General features: G+C 41.7%; 1 protein-coding gene across 6 annotated transcripts in view; it reads left to right on the forward strand.

The window, feature by feature from the left end:
- The first annotated feature begins 1,779 nt into the window (after nt 1-1,779).
- Nucleotides 1,780-25,384, forward strand: part of LOC149323545 (periostin-like) — a 63,739-nt gene continuing 40,134 nt past the window's right edge. For all 6 annotated transcript variants that reach the window (XM_089489162.1, XM_089489163.1, XM_089489166.1 and 3 more), the window contains exons 1-7: nt 1,780-1,942; nt 6,531-6,629; nt 15,308-15,372; nt 16,107-16,264; nt 17,735-17,899; nt 18,932-19,078; nt 23,547-23,688. In XM_089489162.1, the coding sequence (XP_089345288.1) occupies nt 1,818-1,942; nt 6,531-6,629; nt 15,308-15,372; nt 16,107-16,264; nt 17,735-17,899; nt 18,932-19,078; nt 23,547-23,688 (901 nt within the window). In that variant the 5' untranslated portion in view covers nt 1,780-1,817. The remainder of the gene's footprint in view (nt 1,943-6,530; nt 6,630-15,307; nt 15,373-16,106; nt 16,265-17,734; nt 17,900-18,931; nt 19,079-23,546; nt 23,689-25,384) is intronic.

Here is a 25,384-nt window from a genome sequence, read left to right on the forward strand (position 1 = left end):
TCTGTAACCTAGAAATCTCTCTGGAGTAACATTAAAAACATGTAGACACATTTGGATGCCAATTTTTTGGCATTTAAATACTTTGCCACTCATTCTCTCAATTACTCACACAACATTATTTTTATTTTATTTTTATTTTATTTTTTTTGCTGTCCTGTTATTTAGCAATACCTCTTTACAGATTAGATTATTTATTGCCAGTTTTGAAAAAGACATTTGACTATATGAAATAATGCTGAAGACTGAGGAGCAGCTTCATGTTTTATGTCACTCCGCCCCGCAGCCAATATATTCCCTGCAGACAGAAAAATAATATGTTGGGAACAATTCAAGGCTGAAGCCTCTCTCACTCCATGCTGATTTTTTGTGTGCAGGATAAGGTACCCTATGACTCTATACACTGCCTTGGAGGATGGTGGAGTCTCCTTCTTTGGAGGCTTTTAAAACAGGCTGGACGGACATCTGTCCAGGCTGCTGTGTATTCCTGCACGGCAGAAGAAGGTGGACTGGAGGCCCTTGGGGGTCTCTTCCAAATCTACCATTCAATGATTCTTTATGAGAGCAGCTTAGAGCTGGGTATGTTTAGCCTGCAGAAGAGAAGGTTAAGAGGTGACATGACAGCCCTGTTAAATATTTGAAGGGGCAACATACTGAGGATGGAACAAGCTTCTTTTCTGCTGCTCCAGAGAATAGAACCTGGAACAATGGATTCAAACTACAGTAAAAGAGATTCCACCTAAACATTAGGAGCAACTTCTTGATGAAAAGAGCTGTTCAATAGCGGAAAACGCTGCCTTGGAGTGTAAGGAGTCTCCTTCTTTGGAGGTTTTCAAACAGAGGCTGAATGGCCATCTGTCAGTAGTGTTTCAGTTGTGTCTTTCTTTATGCCAAGGGGTTGGGCTGGATGACCCTTTGGGTCTTGTCCAACTCTACAATCCTGTGATTCTACACACACACACACACTTTCAGCCTGAAGTCGTATCATTCAGAAATTTTTTCACCCAGATTATATTGAATTCATAACGTGTACTAAACATATAAACTTTTAACAGCTTCCCTAGGGCCACAAGCAGTACTTTCCTGGGAGTACTAAAGACTGTAATCAAGTTGAAGAAACAATGACAGCTAAAGATAAAGAAGTAACATTTCTTCTGGACATTACTACAGGATAAAGATTGCATAGCTGCAGCTCTGAAAAAAAAATAGTTCTGCTCATAAAGGAGCAAGCATAATAGGAGTGAAAAATGACAACCAGTTTTCCCTGTGTCTGAGATGTATGTGTCTCTGGAAGAGCATGAACTTGCATTTGAACCCTGGACTCATGAGAGAGTCCAGAAACAGTTTTATCTCTTCTTTATCTCTCTGGTTTAGGAAAACTAGCTCAGTTGTGCTTCTTCCAAGTGAAGATTGAGGTTGGCATCATAAATTCTCATGAAGTCCTTAAAGATGCTGCCATAAAGAATAGTTTGTTCTGTTCACAGCACAAAGAAGGTTTTGCTGTAGTTAGAACAAGCACATTTCTCTGACTGCTTAAACAATCACTTAAGATAGGCATGTGCAGGGAAACTTTTAGAAATACATAGGGGAAAGGGGGAAAGGACTCTCCGAAAGAGTGTCCTTGTGTTCCACATTTATTCAAGGGGTGGTTAAAAACTGCTGTTTCCTCTTCCTTGGAGGGTGGTTCAAAGTCTCAGGTTGGTGCATTTTCCCCTCCCACTGTGCTGTAGTATGTATATAAACTTTGAGCTCTCTCCAGCCTCTCCCCAGTTCTCTTCTCAGACTATCAGGAGGACAAGAGGAAGGCAGAGACAAAAGGGATGGAGCTCCTTTGGGTTGCCACAGCCACCATTTGTTTTCTGACCATTTTCCATCCAGCAGAATCTGCCACTGCTCACTATGACAAGATTTTGAGCCACAGTCGGATCAGAGCACGGGATCAAGGGTAAGCCTGGATTCTAATTTTATAAATATTCACAACCTGTGTTCTAAATTCCACCTATTTCCAGAATCAAAGTTAGTGTTTAGTTATTGTTTAGCTGAATATTCCAGAAATAAGTGCCTTTGATGTCCTCTTAGAACCATTATTTGCTACATCTGTAAAACAAACTTTTAAAGGGAAAAAAAGATAAATGCAAGGTTGGGGTTTGTTAATCAGATAAACAGACTGCTTTAAAATATCCATGAAATGTAAAAAGAAGTCTTATCACATCTCTTGTGAGGACAGTACAGGAGGGCTTACATTGTGCCAGGGCATAGCAGAGCTCAGCGCCACATCTGGTTTTAATGTCCGAGCTCAGTCCCAGAACATATGAAGTCAGAAGTGATGCATGTGCCTCCAGGCAAGGTCAGAGTACATTTCCCATACTATGGAGTAAGTAAGATGCAGCAGACAATGGGGGAAAGGCTGACCGATCACAGAGCATTTCATTCACAATAAAATATTCTGTTATCCTTTTGATGTTACCAGGATTTGCTTAGAGTTAAGTGGTCTATCAGTTAATAGACCCCCTTCCCCAAATACGCTGTATGCTCAGATAAGATGACATATAAAACTCCCTTCCTTCCTTCCTTCCTTCCTTCCTTCCTTCCTTCCAGTAAGCAATCTCTATAATCACATGGCAATAATACCATCGGTTAGTGATTAATTTATTTCAGATGCATGCAAACTATTCTGCCCACTAAAAAATGGTATGTTTGAATTATTTTGTTCATTCTGAACAAATTACATTTGACTATATAAAACAAGTTTTATTGCCAAAGCGATAAGAGTAGTTTGGCCGTTGGATTACAACTCTGGAGGCCAGGGTTCGATTCCCCGCTCGGCCATGAAACCCACTGGGTGACCTTGGGCAAGTCACACACTCTGAATTTGAGAGGATGGGAATGGCAGACCTCCTCTCGACAAACCTTGCCAAGAAAACCCCATGATAGGATCGCTCTTGGTCTCCATAAGTCACAAATGACCTGGAGGCACACAACAACAACAATGAAAGTTATACTTTCAAAGATGTATTCTCATATTTAAAAACTTGTATTGTTAGTCCATAACAGTATTGTTTGAAGGTACAATAAAAAAAGCATTGAATACCATGATGAAGGAGCAAGTTCTGCAAAAGACGGTTACTGTACTTCTCACCCTTTTCCCATTTGGTTATGGGATTCTTGATTTGGGTGCTGTTGTGGTATTCCATGTAGTAGCAATCAAAACAACCCAGTGAGTTTCAGAAGAGGAGGCCAAAGAATCAAAATATATGGGAGGCCAAAGAAGCAAAATATTTATCTTCCTCTCAGAACCCTCTATCGATTGCAATTGCACAGCTGTGAGCAAGATGACACCCAACAGAAAAAAGGGGTAATGTTATTTACAACTCATTCCACTTGTGGCCATTTCTAGTGAGGAAGCCAATATACTTTATACTGTAGAAACACAGTTTGGGCAGGAACTACTGCTTGGAGTTTATTGCACCTGCAAATAGATGTGGGATTGAAAAACCAAAACTGGGTGTTATCACACGCAGTCAAGGCTGGGCAAGTGTAACCTGTTTACAGCCCAGACCCCAGCTACGCTTATCCAGTTGCTTTTCAAAAACCAGAGCTTGCCATTTTTGAAACGCTTCTGGATAAGCGTGGCTGGGATCTGGGCTGCAGATGGGTTGCACTTGTCCGACCTCCGCTGCATGCAATAACACCCAATTTTGGCTTTTCAGTCCGGTGTCTATCCTGGCAGGATTTGCAGGTGTGACAATCTCCTTTGTGAGAAGCATGAAAACAATGCTAAGGCCTTTTCACACTACACAGTTATAGTACTATGATTCCACTTTAACTGCCATGACTGCATCCTTTGGAATCCTGGAACTGGCAACTGAAGGAAGGATTCTCAACCAAGGAACTCCTCTGATGTCTCTGACCAAACAACAAGTCCCAGGATTCCATAGGATGTTACAATGGCATGCATAAAGTTGAATTATAGTTCTGTACTTGTACAGAGTCAGTGTGATGCAGTGGTTTGAGTGTTAGACTACAGCCCTGGAGATCAGATTTCGATTCCCCACTCAACCTTTCGGTGACCAAGGGCAAGTCACACTCTCTCAGCCCTAGAAAACCCAAGACAGATTCACCTTAAGAGTGCCATAACTCAGAAATTTCTGATTTATGGCAACACTAAGACAAAGGACCTTATCACATGGAGAAATTCGGGGGGAAATCGGGGGTTTAAATAGTGATTATACCCATGCAAAATGCAATTTCGCAATTAAGATTTTCATACACATTGCTATAAAACAGGCAATACACAGCAACAAATCATTTTTGGGATTTCCCCATGAATGATCTGTTGCTGTTTATTGCCTGTTTAATAGCGACATCGTGTGAAAATCTTAATTGCAATATCATGTTTTGCATGGGATAATCACTGTTTAAACCCCCAATTTTGCCTAATTTCCCCCCATGTGATAAGTTCCAAACCTATCATTGGGATTTCTTGGCAAGTTTCTTCAGAGGGGCTTTGCCATTCCCATCCTCTGAGGCTAAGAGAGTATGACTTGCCCAAGATCACCCAGTGGGTTTACATGGCCGAACCAGGATTTGAACCCTGGTCTCCAGTGTCATAGAATCATAGAATCATAGAGTCATAGAGTTGGAAGAGACCACAAGGACCATCCAGTCCAACCCCCTGCCACGCAGAAACTCTCAGTCAAGGCATCCCCGACAGGTGGACATCCAGCCTCTGTTTAAAGACCTCTAAGGAAGGAGGGAGTGTATTCCAGCCATCGAACAGCCCTTACACTCAGGAAGTTCCTCCTAATGTTGAGGTGGAATCTCTTTTCCTGGAGTTTGCATCCATTGCTCCAGGTCCAGTTCTCTGGAACAGCAGAAAACAAACTTGCTGTCTCCTCAATATGACACCCCTTTAAATATTTAAACAGGGCTATCATATCACCTCTTAACCTTCTCTTCTCCTCCAATGTTCAAATCAAGGCACACAACAACAAAATTGTGCAATATGAATCTCAAATCTCCAGAGTCCCCCCCACACACACACACACACACTCCTAGATAGCTGAGACGATGGATTCCTTACCCTGCTGGGCAGAACAATGCCAGTAACTTCCTCAAGGTAGAAGCAATTTGGCTTTAAAAACCTCCATATTTTGAGAACATTGAAGACAGAATTACAGAATCTCATTAATATTTTCCATCTCACTGTTGTGTGTAGCCAGATAGATTTTGCAGGGGTTTGAAACCCTACCAACCACCACCACCCCACTGTCACAAAATTTCTGGGCAGAGGATGGTATGATGAGGTTGCCTTCTATATGAAGCAGTGCCTGCATGGAGTTAATGAGATTTGGCTTCTGCAAGACAAAACTTTTGTGCATGACATAAACGGAACATTAGAGATGACTGTCAGAACTATTATGTGGTACATGGCAGAATATAACCCAAATGCCCTTGCAGCACTAAAACCTCTACCATACTGTTCCCAGCTCTAGAGAAGAAATTTGTCTATCTCCAGGTTTAGATATTCAGATGTGAGTAAGCAGCAATTAACCTGGATATGGGGAAATCATTGGCAAATGAAAGTATAACCAAGCAAGGTGAAGGCTATTATTTGTGGTCAGAGACAAGCTCAAAACAACAAAACCATAGGGAATAAGGATTAGGTCAATGGTCACTCAGAATTAGAGCTACCAAATGTGGTTACGCTGATGTAACCACATTTGGAGCTACTGCTCATTTCTCAGTCGGAAAAATCTTGTAAGACTTGTCTGCCAATGTAAACCTCCATGTGTAGAGACATCTTGTAGCACCTTTAAGACTAACTGAAAGAAAGAAGTTGGCAGCATGAGCTTTCCTAGACTTAAGTCTCCAAATGCTTCTAAGGAAATAGACTTTAGTCTATGAAAGCTCATGCTGCCAACTTCTTTCTTTCAATTAGTCTCAAAGGTGCTACAAGATCTCTCTACATACTGATTCTACAGACTAACAAGGCTATATCTTTGAAGTAAACCTTCGTACATTTGATTTTTACTTGCATGGAGTCCCATACAACTTCTATAATCAAACTGTCTTTCTGCTTGTAATTAGAGATGGGGGAGAAATATGTTCAGTCCAAATTTTTACACCAAATAGCATACCAAATTTGGACTTCAAAAAGCAACTAAGGGAATCGAAACCAATTTAGTACATATTTGCATTTTCCTGAATTTTATGGTGCCATTTTCCATGGAAACAGTTCATACAATAATGTCCGTGTTAGAGGAAAGTGCAAACACAACATGCATAGTTAGGGGGAAATGTGCAGGAAAATGTGTTTGTGTTAAAAATGACATACAAAATGACATTATACTGTGGAGGATTACTTGCCAAAATAATGAGGTCAGAAAATGTGAAACTGAGCAGAACCAAATTTAAAACATATTTGCCCACCCGTCATTGTAATCTTGGAAAGCTTTGTTTTTGAATGCTATTGCAAATGTTAAGGGGCTTTTTTATATTGCTGTTGTTGTTGTTTTTTCTCCATCCATCAGGCCAAATGTCTGTGCTCTCCAGCAAGTTATGGGAACCAACAAGAAATATTTCAGCACATGTAGGAATTGGTACCAAGGAGCCATCTGCGGGAAGAAAGCGTAAGTTGTGCTGCTATAGTCAGTATTAACCATGAGTGACCATCTTCTCTCATGCATGGATGGGATGTCCAGTACATCCCATATTTTGAATTTGATTTCTGACTTGCCAAATTAGTTGGCTATCAGTCTACTGAACAGGAAGACAAGTAGCCTCTTTTCTTAGCTGCCATGTACTTAGTAGCCAGAGTAGTGTAGTGGTCTGAACATTGCACTATGACTCTGGAGACCAGGGTCCAAATCCCCACTTAGCCATGGAAACCCACTAGTTGACCTTGGGCAAGTCACACACTCTCAGCCTCAGAGGATGGCAAAGACAAACCCCCTCTGAAGAAATCTTGTTTTTTTAAAAAAAATCCATTGAAGTTTGAAATGACTTGAAGGTACACAAAAACAAGAGCAATAAACTTAGTACTGTTTAGAGTTTTTTGTGGGTTTTTCAGGTTCTGTGACCATGTTCTAGAAGAGTTTGTTCCTGACATTTTGCCAACATCTGTGGCTGGCATCTTCAGAGGATGCCTGCCACAGATGCTGGCAAAATGTCAGGAAGAAACTCTTCTAGAACATGGCCATAGAACCCGAAAAACCCACAAAAAAACTATGGATGCTGGCCATAAAAGCCTTCAACTTCACATTACTGTTTGTTAGTAAGGAACAAATACATTTTAGTGCACATAAGATACACTTTAGCTACACTTGCCCTTCCATAACCATGGATTCCTTATCCATGGATTCAAGCATTCACAGCTTGAAAATATTAAAAAATATATCTAAATTCCCAAAAAAACCCTTTGATTTTGCTATATTATATAAGGGACACTATTTTACTTTGGTATTGTATGTAATAGGACTTGAGCATCCACGGATTTTGGTATCCATGGGAGGTCCTGGAACCAAATCCCAGTGGATACCAAGGACCCTCTGTATTTATGCTAGATAACTTAAAAAGTGCTTTTTAGTAGGGAGTTAAGAAATGCTGGATCATTTCCCTTATTACTGTCAGCTTGAATTGCATAGAGCATTTTGTCCCTAACCAAAACCAGGATGATATTGCTGACACAGTGGTTACATGGCCAGTAAATGGTCTTGTATCTGGCTCATCTCTCAGTAATGGCATAGTGGACCAGAAAGGAGAACCACTATTACTGATGGCATGTTTATCAATGCTAGTGTTCTAAGAGGAAAAACTATAATAAAAATGTCATCTGTGACAATTATAACTCATCAGAACATTGTGGTAAACAGACAGAGTGTTTTGGTTGTCATCTAAGGTCCAAAACACAGTGCAGAAATAATCCAGTTTGAGATGGCTTTAACTGCCTTGGATCAATGCTAGAGAATTCTGGGAACTGTAGTTCTGTGGGGCATTTAGCCTTCTCTGTGAGAGAGCTCTGGGTGCCACAAACAACAATTCCCAGAATTTCCTAGCATTGAGCCTCGCCAGTTAAAGCGTCATCAAACTGGATTATTTCTGCACTGTGTTAGTAAGTCACATTACTAAGTTTCAAGTCACAAAGTAAAAATTCCAAACTGGAAGGTCTGCTATCACTCATGGTAGATGCTTTAAAATTTTGCAGAGTGTCTTTGATTATCGATTGCCCAAGATGTAACAGGCTATTTCGAGTCAAAATTCTCAACAGGGGGCTTCTTAGAAGCAAAAGAGGATGCCACCATAACCTATTAGGAAATAGAGATTTTTAGGGACTATAATACATAAGAGAACTCTCCAAGCCACTGTTGCTGAGATCCCTGAGGCAGGAAAAAGAATCAGGAAAACAGGAGATGACTAAAGCACTACTGCTCAGATTTTGGCAGTTTAAAGGGGTGAGAAAATGGGAGAGACTCTTCTGGGGCACCGCTGGTAAGGTTTGTAAGGTAAAAAAGAGAGAACAATAAAAACAGGGGGGGCCCATAGTTCCCTTTGGAGGGAGATGATATATAGAAATAGGCAATAGTGCTAGGTACCTTTCAGCTGGTATTACAAAGAGGAGGCAGCACTTTTTAAACTATTCATCATGCCCATCCCACACTACATCAACACTTATATGAGCCCGTGTATTTTGTATTCAGCAAAACACCATATGCAGAAAATGTCCGAGAGCAAAGTGGTATAAATCGAGTTATTGGAAGGCTTCAGCACCCTATACAACTCCATGCCTAGCAGACATAGCATAACCAAAGAAAAATATGCTAACCTATTTCACTTGCATAGTTCATTAAGAGGCCACAAAAGCAAACATTTGCAAGAATGAAATTTGGGGATGTAATGGTGAATCATTGTCATTTATTTTGTTCTCTTAAGCACAGAGTACTCCCAGCCCCTTTCCTTCTGCTGTTAAAATCATCTGTATATCCCAGGGGGAAAGACATCCACTGTTTGCCCAAGTAAAGCACCCTCCTCGAAGCAACAGAGCACTGTTTGTACTTGAGGAAATGTGTTGTATCACAGAAAGTGATAGGAGTTGCATGTGCTTGCCAAATTCATCATCTGGGGAAATGACAAAACTCAGAAAACTAAACCAGAAAACCACAACAGTGGTTTCAGTGATAGAAAGCTTAAAGAGGTGATGTGAATGAAAAAGGTAAGACAGTACCACTCACTTGAATGAACCAAAGGGAATGATCCCTTTTTCATACATGGAGAGGGTTTGGAGCGAAGCTAGTCTTCTGCCATCTGCTCTCCGGAGTCTGCCCATTTTTGTGGATGAACAGGCTGAGAGTGAAGGGAGTTCCCATCCTGCTAAGGATCCAGCAGGGCTAAGCCTCCACTCCTTCAAAATGCCTGTCCTGTTGGATGAGCAAAAAAGGAGGTGTTTGATGGCTGGTTTGTTTAAAAACTTTTTTTCATCTAGTGATTCAGGAGGCTTAAATGTGATGGCGGGGTTTATGTAGGCATCATACTGAATCAAATAGAAAGATACTGATGGCCTGGACTTCACCATGGGTATTTGCAAAGGCTGGTGATCCCAGCCCTATCTTAGAAGCTGTCTTTTCTCCAAACATCCCCCGCACTTCACATATATGTGATGTATCAGCTTTCTGGTTGCACTGAACCATGAGGGAACATATGGCTTAGCATATTCAAAGCCAAATGCTGGCTAGACAGGAGCCCCTGGAGTCTCTCCGATGCAGTGTGTTATGTGTTTAAAGGAATATAATCATCCAAAATAAACTCAAGGAACATTTTAGCTGTAGACATTATAGTTTGGCAAATTTTATGGCTCATCTGTATTAAATTTGTGTTAAACTGATTCCCCCCCCCCAAAAAAAAAAAAAAAGATATGATGTGGGGGAGCAGAGTTGCTTGCAGTCCTGCCTTTCTCCTCTTTTTTCCCCTCTAACCAGAATCAAACCTGGAAAATCTACATTTGGTGCCATGTTCACCTTACAGTGGTCTACAATGAATAATAATAATAATAATAATAAATATTTATTTATATCCCGCCTCTTCCGTTTTGAGGATCGAGGCGGGTAACAGCGAAGTTTATAAAATATACAACAATAAAAACAATAAGCCCCATAAGACCCCAGCCCAACCCTTCCTCCCAAGTATAAAATGAAACAATAAAACGTGGTTAAAAATACATAACAATTTGACAAAGTTGCTAGACAAACCACAAATAAGAAAAATAATAAAAGGAGGGGGATTCAGTTGGTTCTGGACATTATCAATCTGGGAAGGCCTACCGGAAGAGAAAGGTTTTTGTCAGCTTTTTAAAAGCCTCAAGCGAGGATAATTGGCGAATCTCTTCCAGCAGGTCATTCCAAGGCGGGATACAAACCGCCATATAGTACGTATTCTATACGTATTAGGGTTAGGAAGGGGTGGTGCTTCCGCACCCCCCTAACCCTAGTACGTATAGAATACGTACAACATGGTGGCGCCCCTTCCACATGGGGGCCGCCATGTTTACGTACTGGACGCATAGCGTCCAGACGTGTCGCGGCGCCTATGACGTCGCGAATGCGCCAGCGGCACCTCGTGACGTCATAAAGGCGCCGCAAAAAGAAGCTCCGAAATGGAGCTTCTTTTTTGCTCCGCGCAGGAGCCGCGCGGTTTGGCTGCTGCAGTTCCCGCGCGGAGCAAATGGCGCCAGCGGGAGACCGCCGCAAAGCGGTGGTCTGTATCCCGCCCAAGTTTTTGGAGCAGTGAGAGAGAAGGACCTCTGGGAGGTCACCGCCAGTATGGTCTTTCTAGACTGTAAAAGGTTTTTCCTGGAGGATCGGAGTGTACGGGAAGGATTGTATGGGAGGAGGCGTTCCTTCAAGTAGACTGGACCCAGGCCATGTAGGGCTTTACAGGTGATAACCAACACCTTGTACTGTGCCCAGAAGCTAATAGGCAGCCAATGTAATGATTTTAAAATAGGTGTAATGTGGTCGAACTTGGATTTTCCGGCGACCAGTCTGGCTGCCATGTTTTGTATCAATTGGAGCTTCCGGACATGGCACAAAGGTTGCCCCATGTAGAGCGCATTGCAGTAATCAAAATGAGAGGTTACTAGAGCATGTACAACCGTTTCTAGGTTCTGCTGCTCCAGGTAGGGGCGCAACTAGCGTATCAGCCGAAGCTGATAACAGGCACTCCTGGCTGTCTGAAAAGACAGTTGAAGCGACAAATCCAGGAGCGCTCTCAAGCTGCGGACGCAGTCTTTCAGGGGAAGTGTGACCCTATCTAGAACTGGCGAACTTATCTCCATACCTGGATTGGGGTTACCTATCAAGAGTACCTCCATTTTGTTTGGATTCAACTTAAGCTTATTTTCCCTCATTACTGACCTCAGGCAGTCATTCAGAGGAGAGATGCCCTCCTTGGTCACTGAAACATTCCGAGACATAGAGAAATAGATTTGGGTGTCATCAGCGTACTGATAACACCCCCACCCCATGGATGATCTCACCCAGTGGCTTCATGTAAATGTTAAACATCGTGGGGGACAGAATGGCGCCCTGAGGAACGCCAGATGTCAGCTCTCTCATAGAGGAGCAGCTGTCCCCCAACATCACCATCTGTAATCTGCCTGAGAGGTAGGAACGTAGCCACTGCAGAGCAGAGCCAGCGATTCCCAACTCTCTCAGGCATTCCAGAAGGATACCATGGTCTATGGTATCAAAGGCCGCTGAGATGTCCAAGAGCACCAACAGGGCCACACTTCCCCTTTTGATGCACAGACAGAGATCATCAACCAAGGTGACCAGGGCAGTCTCCACTCCGTATCCCAACCTGAAGCCAGTGTGAAATGGATCAAGATAATCAGTGTCATACACGACTGCTTGGAGCTGGTTTGCAACCACCCTCTCAATCACCTTACCCAAAAAGGGAAGAAGAGATACTGGCCGATAATTGTTTTTGTCCAGGGGATCAAGGGAAGGTTTCTTTAGAACGGGTTTCACCACTGCTAATTTCAAACTTGATGGAAAACAACCTTCCCTGAGGAAGGCATTGATTATATATTGTAGCAACTTCAAGGTTGCCTCACCTCCCTGGATGGCCAGCCAAGATGGACAGGGATCGAGAGGGAAGGTGGTCAACTGTTCTGTTGACACAAGTAGGAGTGCAGTAGGTTAACAATTTAGGACAGTAACCTAGATCCAAAACACACTGCAGAAATAATCCATTTTAAGGCCACTTTAACCATCTTGACGCAATACTAGGGAATTCTAGGAATTGTAGTTTTGTGAGACATTTAGCCTTCCCAGTCAGAAAGCTCTACAATAAACTGCAATTCTCAGGATTCCCTATCACTGAGCCAGGACAGTTAAATCGATCTCAAACTGGATTATTTCTGCAGTGTGTTTTGGACCTCTGTTCAAAGGGCTTTCCGGGGCATCTGTGTCCCATTGTGTGTACACGAGCCTTCAAGCTGCCTGTTGACTTCTAGCAACCCCATGAACTTCATATGGATTTCTTAGTCAAGGAATATTCAGAGGTGACTTTATCAGTTACTTCCTCTGAAATATAGCCTACAGCACCTAGTATTCATTGGTGGTCTCCTATCCAAGTACTAAGCAGGCCTGCCTGCTTAGTTTCCAGGATCAAACATGATCTGTTGCCTTTGTCTCCTTAGAAAAGCCTAAATGGACTACCTGTTAGTAGCCTCAGTGGCCACATTTTTGTTCCCACTATGACAATTGCATTGCCATCTTAGCCAGTCTCCAGATCCCTGATTCAGACAGAAGAGAGCCATCCTTTCCTTTGCAGTGTGCTCTGTAAAAATGCTCTTGCCTGCCATCAATCAGCACTCCTTATTCTGCCCTTTGCCCAACTGTCTCTTTTTTTGGTTTACGTATTGATGTATTCTATGCTTCTGGTATTTGACTCCATGTTTATATGTAGAGTTTTCCAAGAGGGGCTGAGAAAGGATAGAGAATCAACAGCAAACCAGCTTTATTTTAGCCTTCTTCAGGCATTACAAAATGGAGGGTGTGGAGAGTCAAGCTCTACCACCCTACTCTGTGACCTATTGACAGAGAAGATCTACAGTGAAAATGTAGTTATGTTTGGGCAAATGCTCATATGTTCTCCTCACATGGAAAGTTTGTAGCTGCATTCACTCATTTACAGTTCTGCTGCAGACCTCTCCAATCAACCTCAGTAAGTCATAGCAATGGCATCATTGGAGGGGTGCAGAAATGCGGACCACATCAGGTGACAACCCAGAAGAAGGGTGACACCTGGTCAGGTCCTCCTCCCTCTGTGCCTGTCCTGGCTTGTGGCACAGGCAGAGGCCTCCTCATGAGAAGACCTCAGCCATTGCAGCAAAAGAGTGGGCTGAGTTTGCGGCAGTGGCAGAGTTCTCCACATGAGGAGACCTCTGCTGCCACAGCAAAGGAGAGGATCCACAATAGAGGACCCAGTTCTCAGGACTGCATTAGCAGGAGCTGGACCAGATGACTTGTGGGGTGCATTCTATGATTCTGTACACAGGACTAAGAATTGGATATAAGCCTTTGTAACTATGGTAAGAACATGGAGATGCAAAAATGACCAATATTTTAAGGTGGAACATCCCTCACCCATGAAAGACACAATAGTACATTGGGCCCTTGATATCCATTGGGGTTTGGTTTCAGGACACCCCCCCCCCCCCATGGGCCACAAAATCCGTGGAGACTCAAGTCCCATTATATACAGCAGGGTAGTAAAATTGTGTCCCTTATATAGAATGGCAAAATGAAGGATTGCTGTTTGGAATTGATACATTTTTAAAAAAATCAAACCATGGATGTTTGAATCTGTGGATAAGGGATCTGTGGATACAGAGGTATGGCTGCAACTATATTTTCCCCTCTGTGGTTGCCTTTAAAGGTAGTCCAGAAACATTAGTTTGTTTAGAACAGCGGTTCCCAAACTGTGGCCCTCCAGATGTTTTGGATATAATTTCCCAAAATTCCTGACTGTTGGCAAGCCAGTTGGAGCTTCTGGGCACTGATGTCCAAAGCATCTGGAAGACCAAAGTTTGGGAATAACTACTCTAGATTATGACCATCAGATTGTTATCTGAAGCCCAAATGTCTGATCATATAACCCTAACTTTACATGATCATCACCAGAGTGAACTTGTCCTTTCCTGCCTTGTTCACCCATCTACTCCCACATGAATCCATCAATCAGTGTTAATCACAGGCTCTTCACATCAGTTCTGGTTTATGTGAGATTAGGGGAATTGAGACAGAAAGCTATTCAGTAAAGACAGCAAGATGATGGAATATCTTTCCTGTATAAATGTTGTCCCAATTCTCTTCTAGCTTTTAGGCAAAAGACCATTTCCTTTCAGCTTACTTCTATTGTCTACTTTAGTCTTACAAGTATTGTTCCCTAATTTTATGTAGTGATCCGGACTATGACTCTAGAGACCAGAATTCAATTCTCAATTTTCCCATGAAACCTACGGGGTGATCTTGGGGAAGTCACATTCTCTGTGGCAATCCTCCGCTTAACAAATCTTGCCAAGAAAATACCATGATAGGTTTGCCTTAGGATTGCCATACGTCATAAACAACTTGAAGACATACAATGACAACAGCAACAACAATTTTAAGTTGGAGAGCCGGCATGGCATATTGGTTTGACTACAACTCTGTAGATCAGGGTTTAATTCCCAGCTTGGCTATCAAGCCCACTGGGTAACCTTGGGGAAGTCATAGGCTCTTAGCCTTAGGCAATGGCAAACTTCCTCTGAACCAATCTTGCCAAGAAAATCCCTCTAGGGGCATCATAAATCGGAAACAACTTGAAGGCCTACAACACACACACAATTTTACATTGACTGCAGTGTTTTTGTTGTTGTTTTCACCGGCTGCCTTTTCTGTTGTTTTATGACAGAACATAAGAACATAGGAAGTATCACCAACTCTGAATAGCAGCAATATTTCTCCAGGGATTTAGGGATTATCCCTACCTAGAAATCCCTGGTATATCTAGAAGGTCTTCCATCTGCCATACCTACTTTCACAAATCAGATGAGATTAAGGATGCTTTGGATGGTATGGTGGTGTACCAATGGCTTTGCATTTTGGTGGGGTTTCCTGTTAGTTTGAAAAATATATGTTATCATTCTAGTAAGCCACTTTGTGTTGATTTTGATAAAAAGTTGTGGTGGAGCGGGAAACTGAGAGTTTAAGATGGCAACAACTGGGGAAATGAAATGATGTTTTACTGGTATTTTGGTCTTCTGCAGAACTGTCTTATATGAATGCTGCCCTGGCTACATGAAGATGGACGGTGAACGCGGCTGTCCTGCAGGTACATATTTATTGTTCTACTATGAAGTATTCCTTTGAAGAACTTTCACTTGCCAAAAAACTAATTTTGACAAGTGAAAGTTCTTCAAAGGAATACTTCTCTCTTAACCCCCCCCCCCCCGCCTCTCTCTTTTTAAGGACCCAAGTATGTTCTACTCATGAAAACAGTGTATATATGTAAACTGGGCATTGATAGAACTGGAGAGAAATATATCATAGAATCATAGAGTTGGAAGAGACCACTAGGGCCATCCAGTCCAACCCCCTGCCATGCAGGAAATCCAAATCAAAGAATCCCTGACAGATGGCCATCCAGCCTCTGTTTAAAGACCTCCAAGGAAGGAGACTCTATCACCCTCCGAGGGAGTGCATTCCACTGTCGAACAGCCCTTACAGTCCTATTTTAGTCCTCCTAGCAACTTGCATTTGGATTAGCAAATAGCACTTTAGTTTCTGTGGTCTGCTTGGAAAATGTGCTCAGCCATGTAAGGAAGCTGAAATGAAGGCTTCTTTTCCTTTTGGATTTCCTCCTTTTAATTCCATGATTTCGATGCAGCTATAAAGTTTATCACACGTTAAATCTAGGAATTAAAACAATGAATACAGGCAACTAAAGCAAGGAGAAATTCCTCCAGATGCAATGCCAACAGTTAAAAGAGAGAGAGAAAGTATTTAGCCAGATAACTGAACAGATTGTACCAAGTGTCTCTCTCATTCTTTCTCTCTTTCTTTCAGTTGCTCCCATAGATCATGTCTATGGCACTTTGGGCATCGTGGGAGCTACCTCGACACAACAATACTCCGACTTATCAAAGCTGAGAGAAGAAATTGAAGGGCCTGGCTCTTATACATTCTTTGCACCAAGCAATGAAGCCTGGGATCTTTTGGACCGTGTAATTATTATATTGATATGGACTTTTAAACTATTGCAGCAGGCGGGAAGGAATGGTTGCACTAAACAATATTGTCAGTAACAGTGGGGAAAGAGGGGGGCAAAAAGAGAAGGAGGGAAAGAAGTGAATGAAAGTGAGAGAGAGGAAGAAGATGTCAAAATGCTGATATTTGGGCCCCAACAGATTATACTTCAGGAGGGGTAACATTTTGGGAGGGGTAACAAGAGCATAATGATGACCTTTTTGCAAAACAGTGTTAGCAACTGTACCACTATTTTCTTTTAGTTGTAGTAATGTCGTGGATGATGGGTTCAGCCAGGAATTCCCTCATGAAATCCCTAGCTTGACAGAGTGAAGTAGGCAAAAGGACCCAGGATTTCGCTGAGAATTCAGAGTTTATTTAAGCCGGCAGTTCCCTAAAGGAAATAGTATTCCAAAGATTTTGCTCCATCTCAGTAAGTCATATCTGAGAGTCAGTGTGGTTTAGTTGTTTGAGTACTGGACTATTGCTCTGGAGAACAGAGTTTGAATCCTGGCTCAGCCGAGGAAACCTACTGAGAGACCCTGGGCAAGTCACATTCTCTCAGCCTCATGGGGAGGCAATGTCAAACCCCCTCTGAACAAACTTGCCAAGAAAGCTCCATGATAGGTTTGCCTTAGGGTTTCTATAAGCTGGAAATGACTTGAAGGCACACGTCAACACCAAGACATATTTTACTTGATACTTTTTCTCGCTATGATGGGAATGGAGTGTAAGATGCTTCCTTGGGGCATTATGAGAGGGACCCCTCCCTTTTTTTAAAACTAGAAAACATGCAGAAAAAGTACAAAATGCCAGCTTTTTTTTTGGGGGGGGGGGTTCATGTAATGAATTACTTTTATAAAGTAACTTTCCAAACTATGTATTTGGGGGAACAGAAAAATCTAGCCACCTTGATGTAACAACCTTGCCTAAAACAGGAGAAAATGGAATAAAAACAAAGATGAATGTGAAAGAAAGCAAGATTTCCAATTCAGGAAATGTTGCAAGGGAACCCATGTTAGTCATAAAGCAAAAAAAAAAAAAAATGTACAAGATCCAAAATGAAGATCCCAGGAGCACAACACTGTCACTGTATTTCCTGTCTCTGCTGATTTACCATCTCTGCCTGACGAAGAAGCATATGAAGCTTTGAAAGCTAGTGTGATATATTTTACATCTGTTGGTCAGCCAAATGAAAGCATTACCTTATAATGTGGAACTTAAATGTTTTTTAAATGATTCCCAGAAAATGAGCTGCAGGAAACAAAATCAGTTTGATAGCCTGTAGTGGAACTTTCAAGCAGCAGGACAAGGATGTTAATGCAATGCAAGCATAGTAGCTTGTCTGGGAAGATATAAGATGGTTTTAGTTATGGAGGAGAAATCTGCTGCATATCTGGCTGACTGAACTGATTTCTGTAAAAGTCTAATTGAATCTTTTCCCTCAGGAAATCCACAGTGGCCTGATTGAAAATGTCAATATTGAACTGTACAATGCCCTCCATAACCACATGGTCAACAAGCGCTTGCTGACAAAGGACCTTAGGAATGGCATGACTGTGGTGTCTATGTACAACAACCAAGATCTTCATATTAATCACTATCCCAATGGCGTAAGTTTGTCCACCTGTTTCCTCTCTTACACAATACTATCAACATGAACCTTAAAGTCGTGAAGCAGGCAATTCATATTAAGTGAAAAGTTATTTAGAACGATTTATTTCTAGAAAACATTTATCTGCATCCCTCTAGTCCAACTAAGCCATCTATTACTGATTAATTCAAGGCAGTTTACCAATATTAAAACCAATAACAGAACATACAAAACAGCCAGCAGATAAAAGTGCAACTAAAAGAGAGAGAGTTTAAAAGATATGAAAAGATACTAACATGTTTTAGTATGCCTAGATAATTTTAAAAGTTTTCCCTGGTGCCTAAAAAACTGGTACCAGTTCTACTTTACTGGAGAGAGCCAATATTAATATGTAGGCAGTCTCATTGATTTCAACCAAATAGTTGGGAACCAAGCCATTAACATTTAAGAATAAGGTATTGACAGCTAATATAATAATAATGAAAGGAGACCTAATCATATGTTTTGAGACAGGCACCATGGTGTAGTGGTTTAAGTGTTGGGATAGCATTCCAAGATACCAGAGTTTGAATCCCCCGTTTAGCCATGGAAACTCACTGGGTGTTCTTGGGCTATTTATACTCTCCAAGCTTCAAAGCAAGGAAATGGCAAACTCCTTCTGATGAAATCTTGCCAAGAAAAACTTAGAATGGAGTCACCATAAATCAGAGTAAACTGGAAGGTGCATCCCAACAACAAAACCATGTGCTAATCTTTAACTGCAGTCAGCTTAAAAACCACGATTGCTACCAACCTATCAATAATATGTTGACAAGCAAGAAGGCCAAGAGAAGTTCTGTTGCAAAATACAGCGTGTACGGTTTAGAATATTTCCAGCACATTTTATAGCAGGCATTGCACGTCTCATAAACAAGTTATGAACAAGAATAAAAATGAAGAAATATGTAAATCTGCCTGTGTAATCCTCTAGTTGCCAAGGGTTCAAAAGAGCATGCCAAATATATAGCAAGTTCTGTACTTAACATTCTCTCGCATCATTCTTCAAATATAGGTTGTCACTGTTAACTGTGCCAGAATAATCCATGGCAACCAGATTGCGACAAATGGTGTTGTTCATGTCATTGACCGTGTGCTGACCCCCGTTGGAAATACCATTCAAGACTTCCTTGAAGCAGAAGATGATCTTTCTTCTCTTAGAGTAAGTTTTCTGTTTTCTTCATAAGAGTTCACCTCTTTTAGTCATATAAACGAATGTAATGGCATCCTTAAATGGGGAAAAAAATGAGACTATTGAACACCAAAATAAATGAAGTATAAATTGATGCAATGTCTAAAGATAGTGATATTTATTCAAATAAAATTGGTATTCCAGTGGATTTCATCACATTTTAACAGTTTTCTATGCTTGCCCTTTCCTCTGTTGGTAAAGTTGCTTGTTACAGAACTGTACCAAGTGGGGATGTCTGGTTTCCACTCATTCCAGTCCTTGACTGTTCAAAAGGCTCATTCAATCCTGAATTCAAAGAATCATAGTGTTGGAAGAGATCCCCAAGGGCCATCCAGTCCAACCCCCTGCCATGCAGGAAATCACATTCAGAGCATCCCCGACAGATGGCCATCCAGCCTCTGTTTAAAGACCTCCAAGGAGGGAGACTCCACTGCACTCCGATCGAGTGTGTTCCACCCCTCCTGAAGTCCAGGTTAACAAGAAACATGTCTAAGGTTGTATCTACATGGGCCAAATGAATTGGTCTTCCCCCCTCCACCCTTATGCCACCCTGTTTTCATGACACATGATTACTGCCGACTGACTTCGTGTGAACAGGACAGTTCCACAGCAAATTCAGACCATCCCTAAAGCAATTTTGAAAAGGCTCAGGATTTGTTTCACATCTTCCCAAAATATCAGGAGCACTTTGCACTGACACTGGGCAGCCCCGCTGTGCTGCCCAGAGCTACTGCTGTTGGCATGGGTCACTCCCTCTAAGGTCACAATTAGAATGCCCAGTCATGTGATTGACACTATGTAGACAGCCACCCACTGTAGCTGTGGCCTGCCCAAGTAATGGGGAGAGGGATCCAGAATACTCCGAAAGAAGCCTAGAGTATCCTGGCCAGTATATACCTGCCCTGTTGGGAGTGCTGTGAGCTCCTGCATGGCTGGGGATTGGACTGGATGGCCCATGTGAGTCTATGATTCTATGAAAAGTCATTCTGGGATTAGATCATATACTCTCAGGTTTAACATTCATGTGTGTGTGTGTGTGTGTGTGTGTGTGTGTGTGTGTATCCCTTTCAATGGGGAGTAGTAATAGATGAACCTTGGTGCCCATTCCAGATGTACCATTCTTATTCTCTTATTTTCCCTGTTTGGTGTCATGCGAGGTTTACCTTCGTATTACAAAAAAAATCTACTAAAATAAGGAAATAAATATATAAATAATATTGATATGATCAAACATATGGCTGTACCAAGATTATGTTTTGTGTGGTGTTTTATGGATTCACATATGCTTTCACGGAGACTGGAAAGATAATGAAAACTGTTAGGTATAAAACTATGTGTGAAATGACATCATTGTATTAGTATTGCTGACATCATTGGCAATTGTCACTCTTTGGACATGATATGAGATGACATTGGAAAAGAGAGTAATAATTGTTAAAGTGGAAGCCAACAGGAAAAGAGGATGACGTCACACTAAAGATGGAGTGATTCAATCAAGGAAGCCAGGGCACTGGGGTTGCAAAACCTAAGCAGGGCTCTTGATGGCCAGGGATCTTGGAAGTCTATAATTCATAGGGTGGTCATAAACTGTAGTTTATTTGATGGCAAATAACATCAACAAAACTGGACAAAGCCACCCCTACCCTGATGATAGCCTACAAACAAGGCATACTGTTTTCCTGGGAAGACAGGGCAGCACTTTGACCTAGCACTTGGATTCAATATTTCATCAGTCTTAGGAGATTTTTCTTCTGCCTTTTTCCCAGATCCTAAAATAGCTCAGGAAATAGAGTGGCAGAGGTTGAATGTCTTACAGCTCTTAAATTTTCTTTGGAATTTTCATAAATCAGATTACCTTTTTGTGTCTTTTGAGGAGACTACTAAAAGTCTGTGGGCATGTTCTTTGACCTTAGCTTGTTGGTCGAGACTTTGCATTGAACTAGCTTAGTTCATAGTTCCTTGATAGTCCTTGAATGGATTCAGGCACATTCCTTTGATAGTGCTGTCACTTCTGCAGCTTTGTGTACAGCAGTGGCTTTGCCGTTGCCTTTGATCAAACATTTTAAGATTGACAAATTTGCTTCTGCATATATGGCTTTTGGCAGGTGTATAGTGCAGAAGGTTATGTCTTTGTAGGTATGATATTTGGAGAGTCTGCCTACCCAAAGAGTAGGGTGACGACTTGTGTCGGTCCCAGTGTAAGAATTGCCTTCCCACACTGCAGGAAAATGGAACATTGGTACTTACCACTTGGATTCCTTTTCTGTTGTAATAGGGAAGAAATCCTTCCCACCCTGATTGGTGGGTATTTGAGGGGGAGGTGAGCTTTTTGTGGTGATTTGGGTCCAAAACACACTGCATAAATAATCTAGTTTGAGACCTCTTTAACAACCCTGGCTCAATGTTAGGGAATCCTTGGAAATGCATTTTGTGGGACATTTAGCCTTCTCTGTCAGAAAGCCCTGGTGCCACAATAACCTACAGTTCATAGAATTCCCTAGCAGTGAACCAAGGCAATTAAAATGGTCTCAAACTTGATTATTTCTGCAGTGTGTTTTGGACCTTAGTATCTGGAGCGTGTTATTCCATCATTGAGGGAAAGGGCTAGTAGTTTCACTTAAGATGGACAAAATTTGATCAACAGTTAATAAGCCCTGTCTCAGAAGTGTGTGGGAGGAACAGGATCCAATTTGAGGATTCTCTTCTCACTACTGCAGAAAAAGAACCTGCACAATGTACCATTTTCTATGCAGAAAATGCAATTTTCTGTATAAAAACAAACTGTCTTTTTGTGACAAATAAGTTGCAAGCTGTGAACATTTACTTCACCGCAGAATTCTCCCTGTCGGGGTTTCATTGCATTTGGGAAAACCATTCTTCACCAATAATTTGAATATTTTTAAATATTCTTTCCATTCTTACAGAAGCCCCAGATGCTAATTTGACCTCTTCTTACACAATCCAACTGCATCAACAAAGACTTTAAATTCCTAAAATGACAGATATGTCTTTAACTTAATTGCTTATTAAAATCTCCAGGAACACAGAGCAAGATCTGCCATTAAAGAAACATAATGATTTAAGAAGTTTGAACAAGTTTGCCTTGGTTAATAATACAGTCATAGATGCCCCAATATTGCTCTGACCTCCGAGGGAAATATTCAGGCCCCAGGTTCTCCTATTGGCTTCTGCACCCAAACTGAGAACATTTTCTCAAAACTGAATATCAATTTATTCTGCTAGCACTGACCCCTTCCAAGTTTTGTCTTTAAGAGGCAGCATGCAACAGTCATTTCCCTCCTAAAACTGGCTGTTTAACTGTCAAATTTATGCCGTGTTATTAGATTTGGCAGGGCAAATTTCTGTCTTGTGAGCCTTTGGAGAGATTGTGGTTTTCTGAATAGCTGACTGGATGGAAAGGGTAAATTCATAGACACAGCAGTCACAAGCAGTTGATTCCACTTGACATGCCTATTCTTGCTGCTGTGGTATTGGATTAGCTAATTAATCATGCAAAATATAAAATCTAATGGGTAACATATCAGCCATCGACTGCAGTTTTTGTTTTGAATGCTTGTTTAAATTAGTGCTTAACCAAAGTATAGCCTTGGTGATACTTTGGCATAAACACTTAGAGCTGTGGAGCATGAACCCTTCCCAAAATAAACCTTTTGTTCATTTCTGTATGATTCCTGATGACATTCCCTGGACACGGCACTGTGCCTAGGCAACTGGGTGACTGTGTACCATGAGAACAGAGGAGCAAATAGAGAGAGGATGCATCCACCACTGCAGAGTGAGAGAGAACAGGACTGCAAAATTATGGTTGATGCTGTATCTTGGCCCTCATTTAAATCAGTTAATTAGTGGTAAAAGGACTTGCCTACCTCACTTGGTGTCTGTTCTGGAAGACTAGTAAACAGGCCAATGTATTTGGGTATTTCATCAAATATACATGTTGCAGCCAAGATATGTACATCGTAGAAATGAAGTGTTTCCTCACAATACAGACACAACCATTTCTGTACTCGCAAATGTCTTTACAAAGTAATCCAATGTGTATATACTCAAAAATAAGTCCCACCAAGTTTAATGGGAGTTACTGCAATGAAACCTGTATAAGGATGCAACTCTGCAATGTTTATGTATTGTGTTATTGGTTTTATCCTAAGGAATCTCTTCAGAAAGTTACATACTGATAAATAAGTTTCTTGTGATAGAGGGAAGGTATCCAGAATATTGCTGCCAGGGTACAGTTCAATATTTCAAATTTCTTATTAACCAAGCAAAACATAATATCAAGAAAACTGGGGGAAATGGCTGTAGGAATGATGTTACCATATATAACTTCTACGTTAAAAATGCAGGGGAGGTTGTACCTACAGTGTCCAGACATGTTGTCAGATGTTCTTAATGTTGATTGCTGTTTTGATCTCAGGCTGCTGCCTTTACATCAGGTGTAATGGATAGTCTTGGAAAACCTGGGCATTACACACTCTTTGCACCTACCAATGAAGCTTTTGAGAAACTTCCCCGTGGAGTCTTGGAGAGGATCATGGGTGACAAGGTGGCCTCTGAAGGTATTTCTGCACATTTTCAGTACAGGAGGGACAAATGATTTGTTAAATAAGTCTGACAGCTACAAATATTGTACATGTTTTATTACAGATAGTTTGCTTATAGCAGGTCATTTATCATAAAGAGTGTTTTTAAAGCCCATGTACAACTTGTATAAAAGCAATTACTTTGTGTTCAGCTCTCTGTTAAAGAAGAAATTTTATGTAGCAGTTTTTACTAGATGGGTCTGAAGCTTCTTTATAGTGGAGGTGTGGTTCCTATCTGTGGTTGGGAGGCTTGATGATCTGGGTGAGAAAATCTTCTCCTCTACTCACATATTCCCTCATCATCCCTCAGACCCCACCTCCATCCTTTTCTTTCTCCTCTGTTTTCTCTCATTTGAAAATTCAGTTCACTGCCTTTCTCTGTCTTTGTGCAATTGTCCTTGCTCTTGAGCTTCCTTGTCTTATCATTGACCATATATTTTCCTCTTCATTTTCTCCCTATTGTCTCCCAACTATCAGCTTCACCAGTGGGCAAGCAGCTACAAACCAACACATAATTGCTTCAACTCATCTTTTGTGTAACATGTCACTATTGCATAACAATGAGAGGAATGAGACCATAGAAAGCAGGGAGAGGTATGACCTTCTCACACCCCTTGTATTCTGTACTCATGGCCAATATCCCACATGGTCAGCATGAAAATCAGCCTCAGATTATTTACAAGGCAAGCATTTGGGTGCTGTCCTCTTAGGAAAATAATAGCTGAAAGGAATGGTCATGTCACAAATGTTCTCTTTGGCGGGTTACATACCGCCATTTGGGACGTCCTCAGGACGTCCCAGTTTAAAAAAGGGGCGTCTCTTCTAGACACCCCTACTCCTGTTATGGACTCTGTCCGTAACAAATGGCGGTGGCCATTCCACACAACCGCCGCCATCTTGACGTAACGGACGCTCTTCATCCGCACATCGTGTCCTGGAAATGACACCGCGAGTGCGCGACTAGCGCCTCGTGGTGTCTCTTCCGAGGAGCAAGAAGGAGTGTGATTTTCGCGCTCCTTCTTGGCAGCTTCCGGGAACCACACCATTTGGCTTCTGCGGTTCCCGGACGCTGCAACCGGCGGCGGCGTGAGACGGCCCCTTCTGGGTCGTCTGTAACACGCCTTTATTGCCTTATTGACTGTTACAGCATATTTAAATGTAAGTCATGTAAGAGGAAAGTACATCAACAATTTAAGATATGCAGATGACACCATACCACTAGAAGAAAATAGCAAAGATGTGGGATAATTACTAGAAAAAGTGAGGGAAGAAAGTGCAAAAGCAGGTCTACAGTTGAATGTGAAGAAAACAAAAATAATGACCATAGATAATTTACGTAACTTTAAAGTAGACAATGAAGGCCCTATCAACATGGGCTAGAATACTTTGGAGGGCAGTCTGGAGTATTCTGGCCCTTCATCTGCCCCAACATCCCCCGGTTCCTGGCCTTCTGTTTTCACACCACAGTGGCTTTATGAATGGGTGTCCCACTGAGCTGCCCAGCATATCTGCTGCATAGGTCACTCAGTTCTGAGGGCAGAACAAGGTGCCTAATAATGATCATATGGCTGGGCATCTCAAGCAAACCATGGCAGTGACAGATGTGTCAAGAGACACAGCAGGACATCCATGCAGACAGCCACCATGGTGCAGAAACAGAGGACTCCAGATT

The sequence above is a fragment of the Sceloporus occidentalis genome, unplaced genomic scaffold (genome assembly GCF_023333645.1).
Source record: "Sceloporus occidentalis isolate IW3139 unplaced genomic scaffold, rSceOcc1.0.p SCAF_1, whole genome shotgun sequence".
Classification (NCBI taxonomy): Eukaryota; Metazoa; Chordata; class Lepidosauria; order Squamata; family Phrynosomatidae; genus Sceloporus; species Sceloporus occidentalis.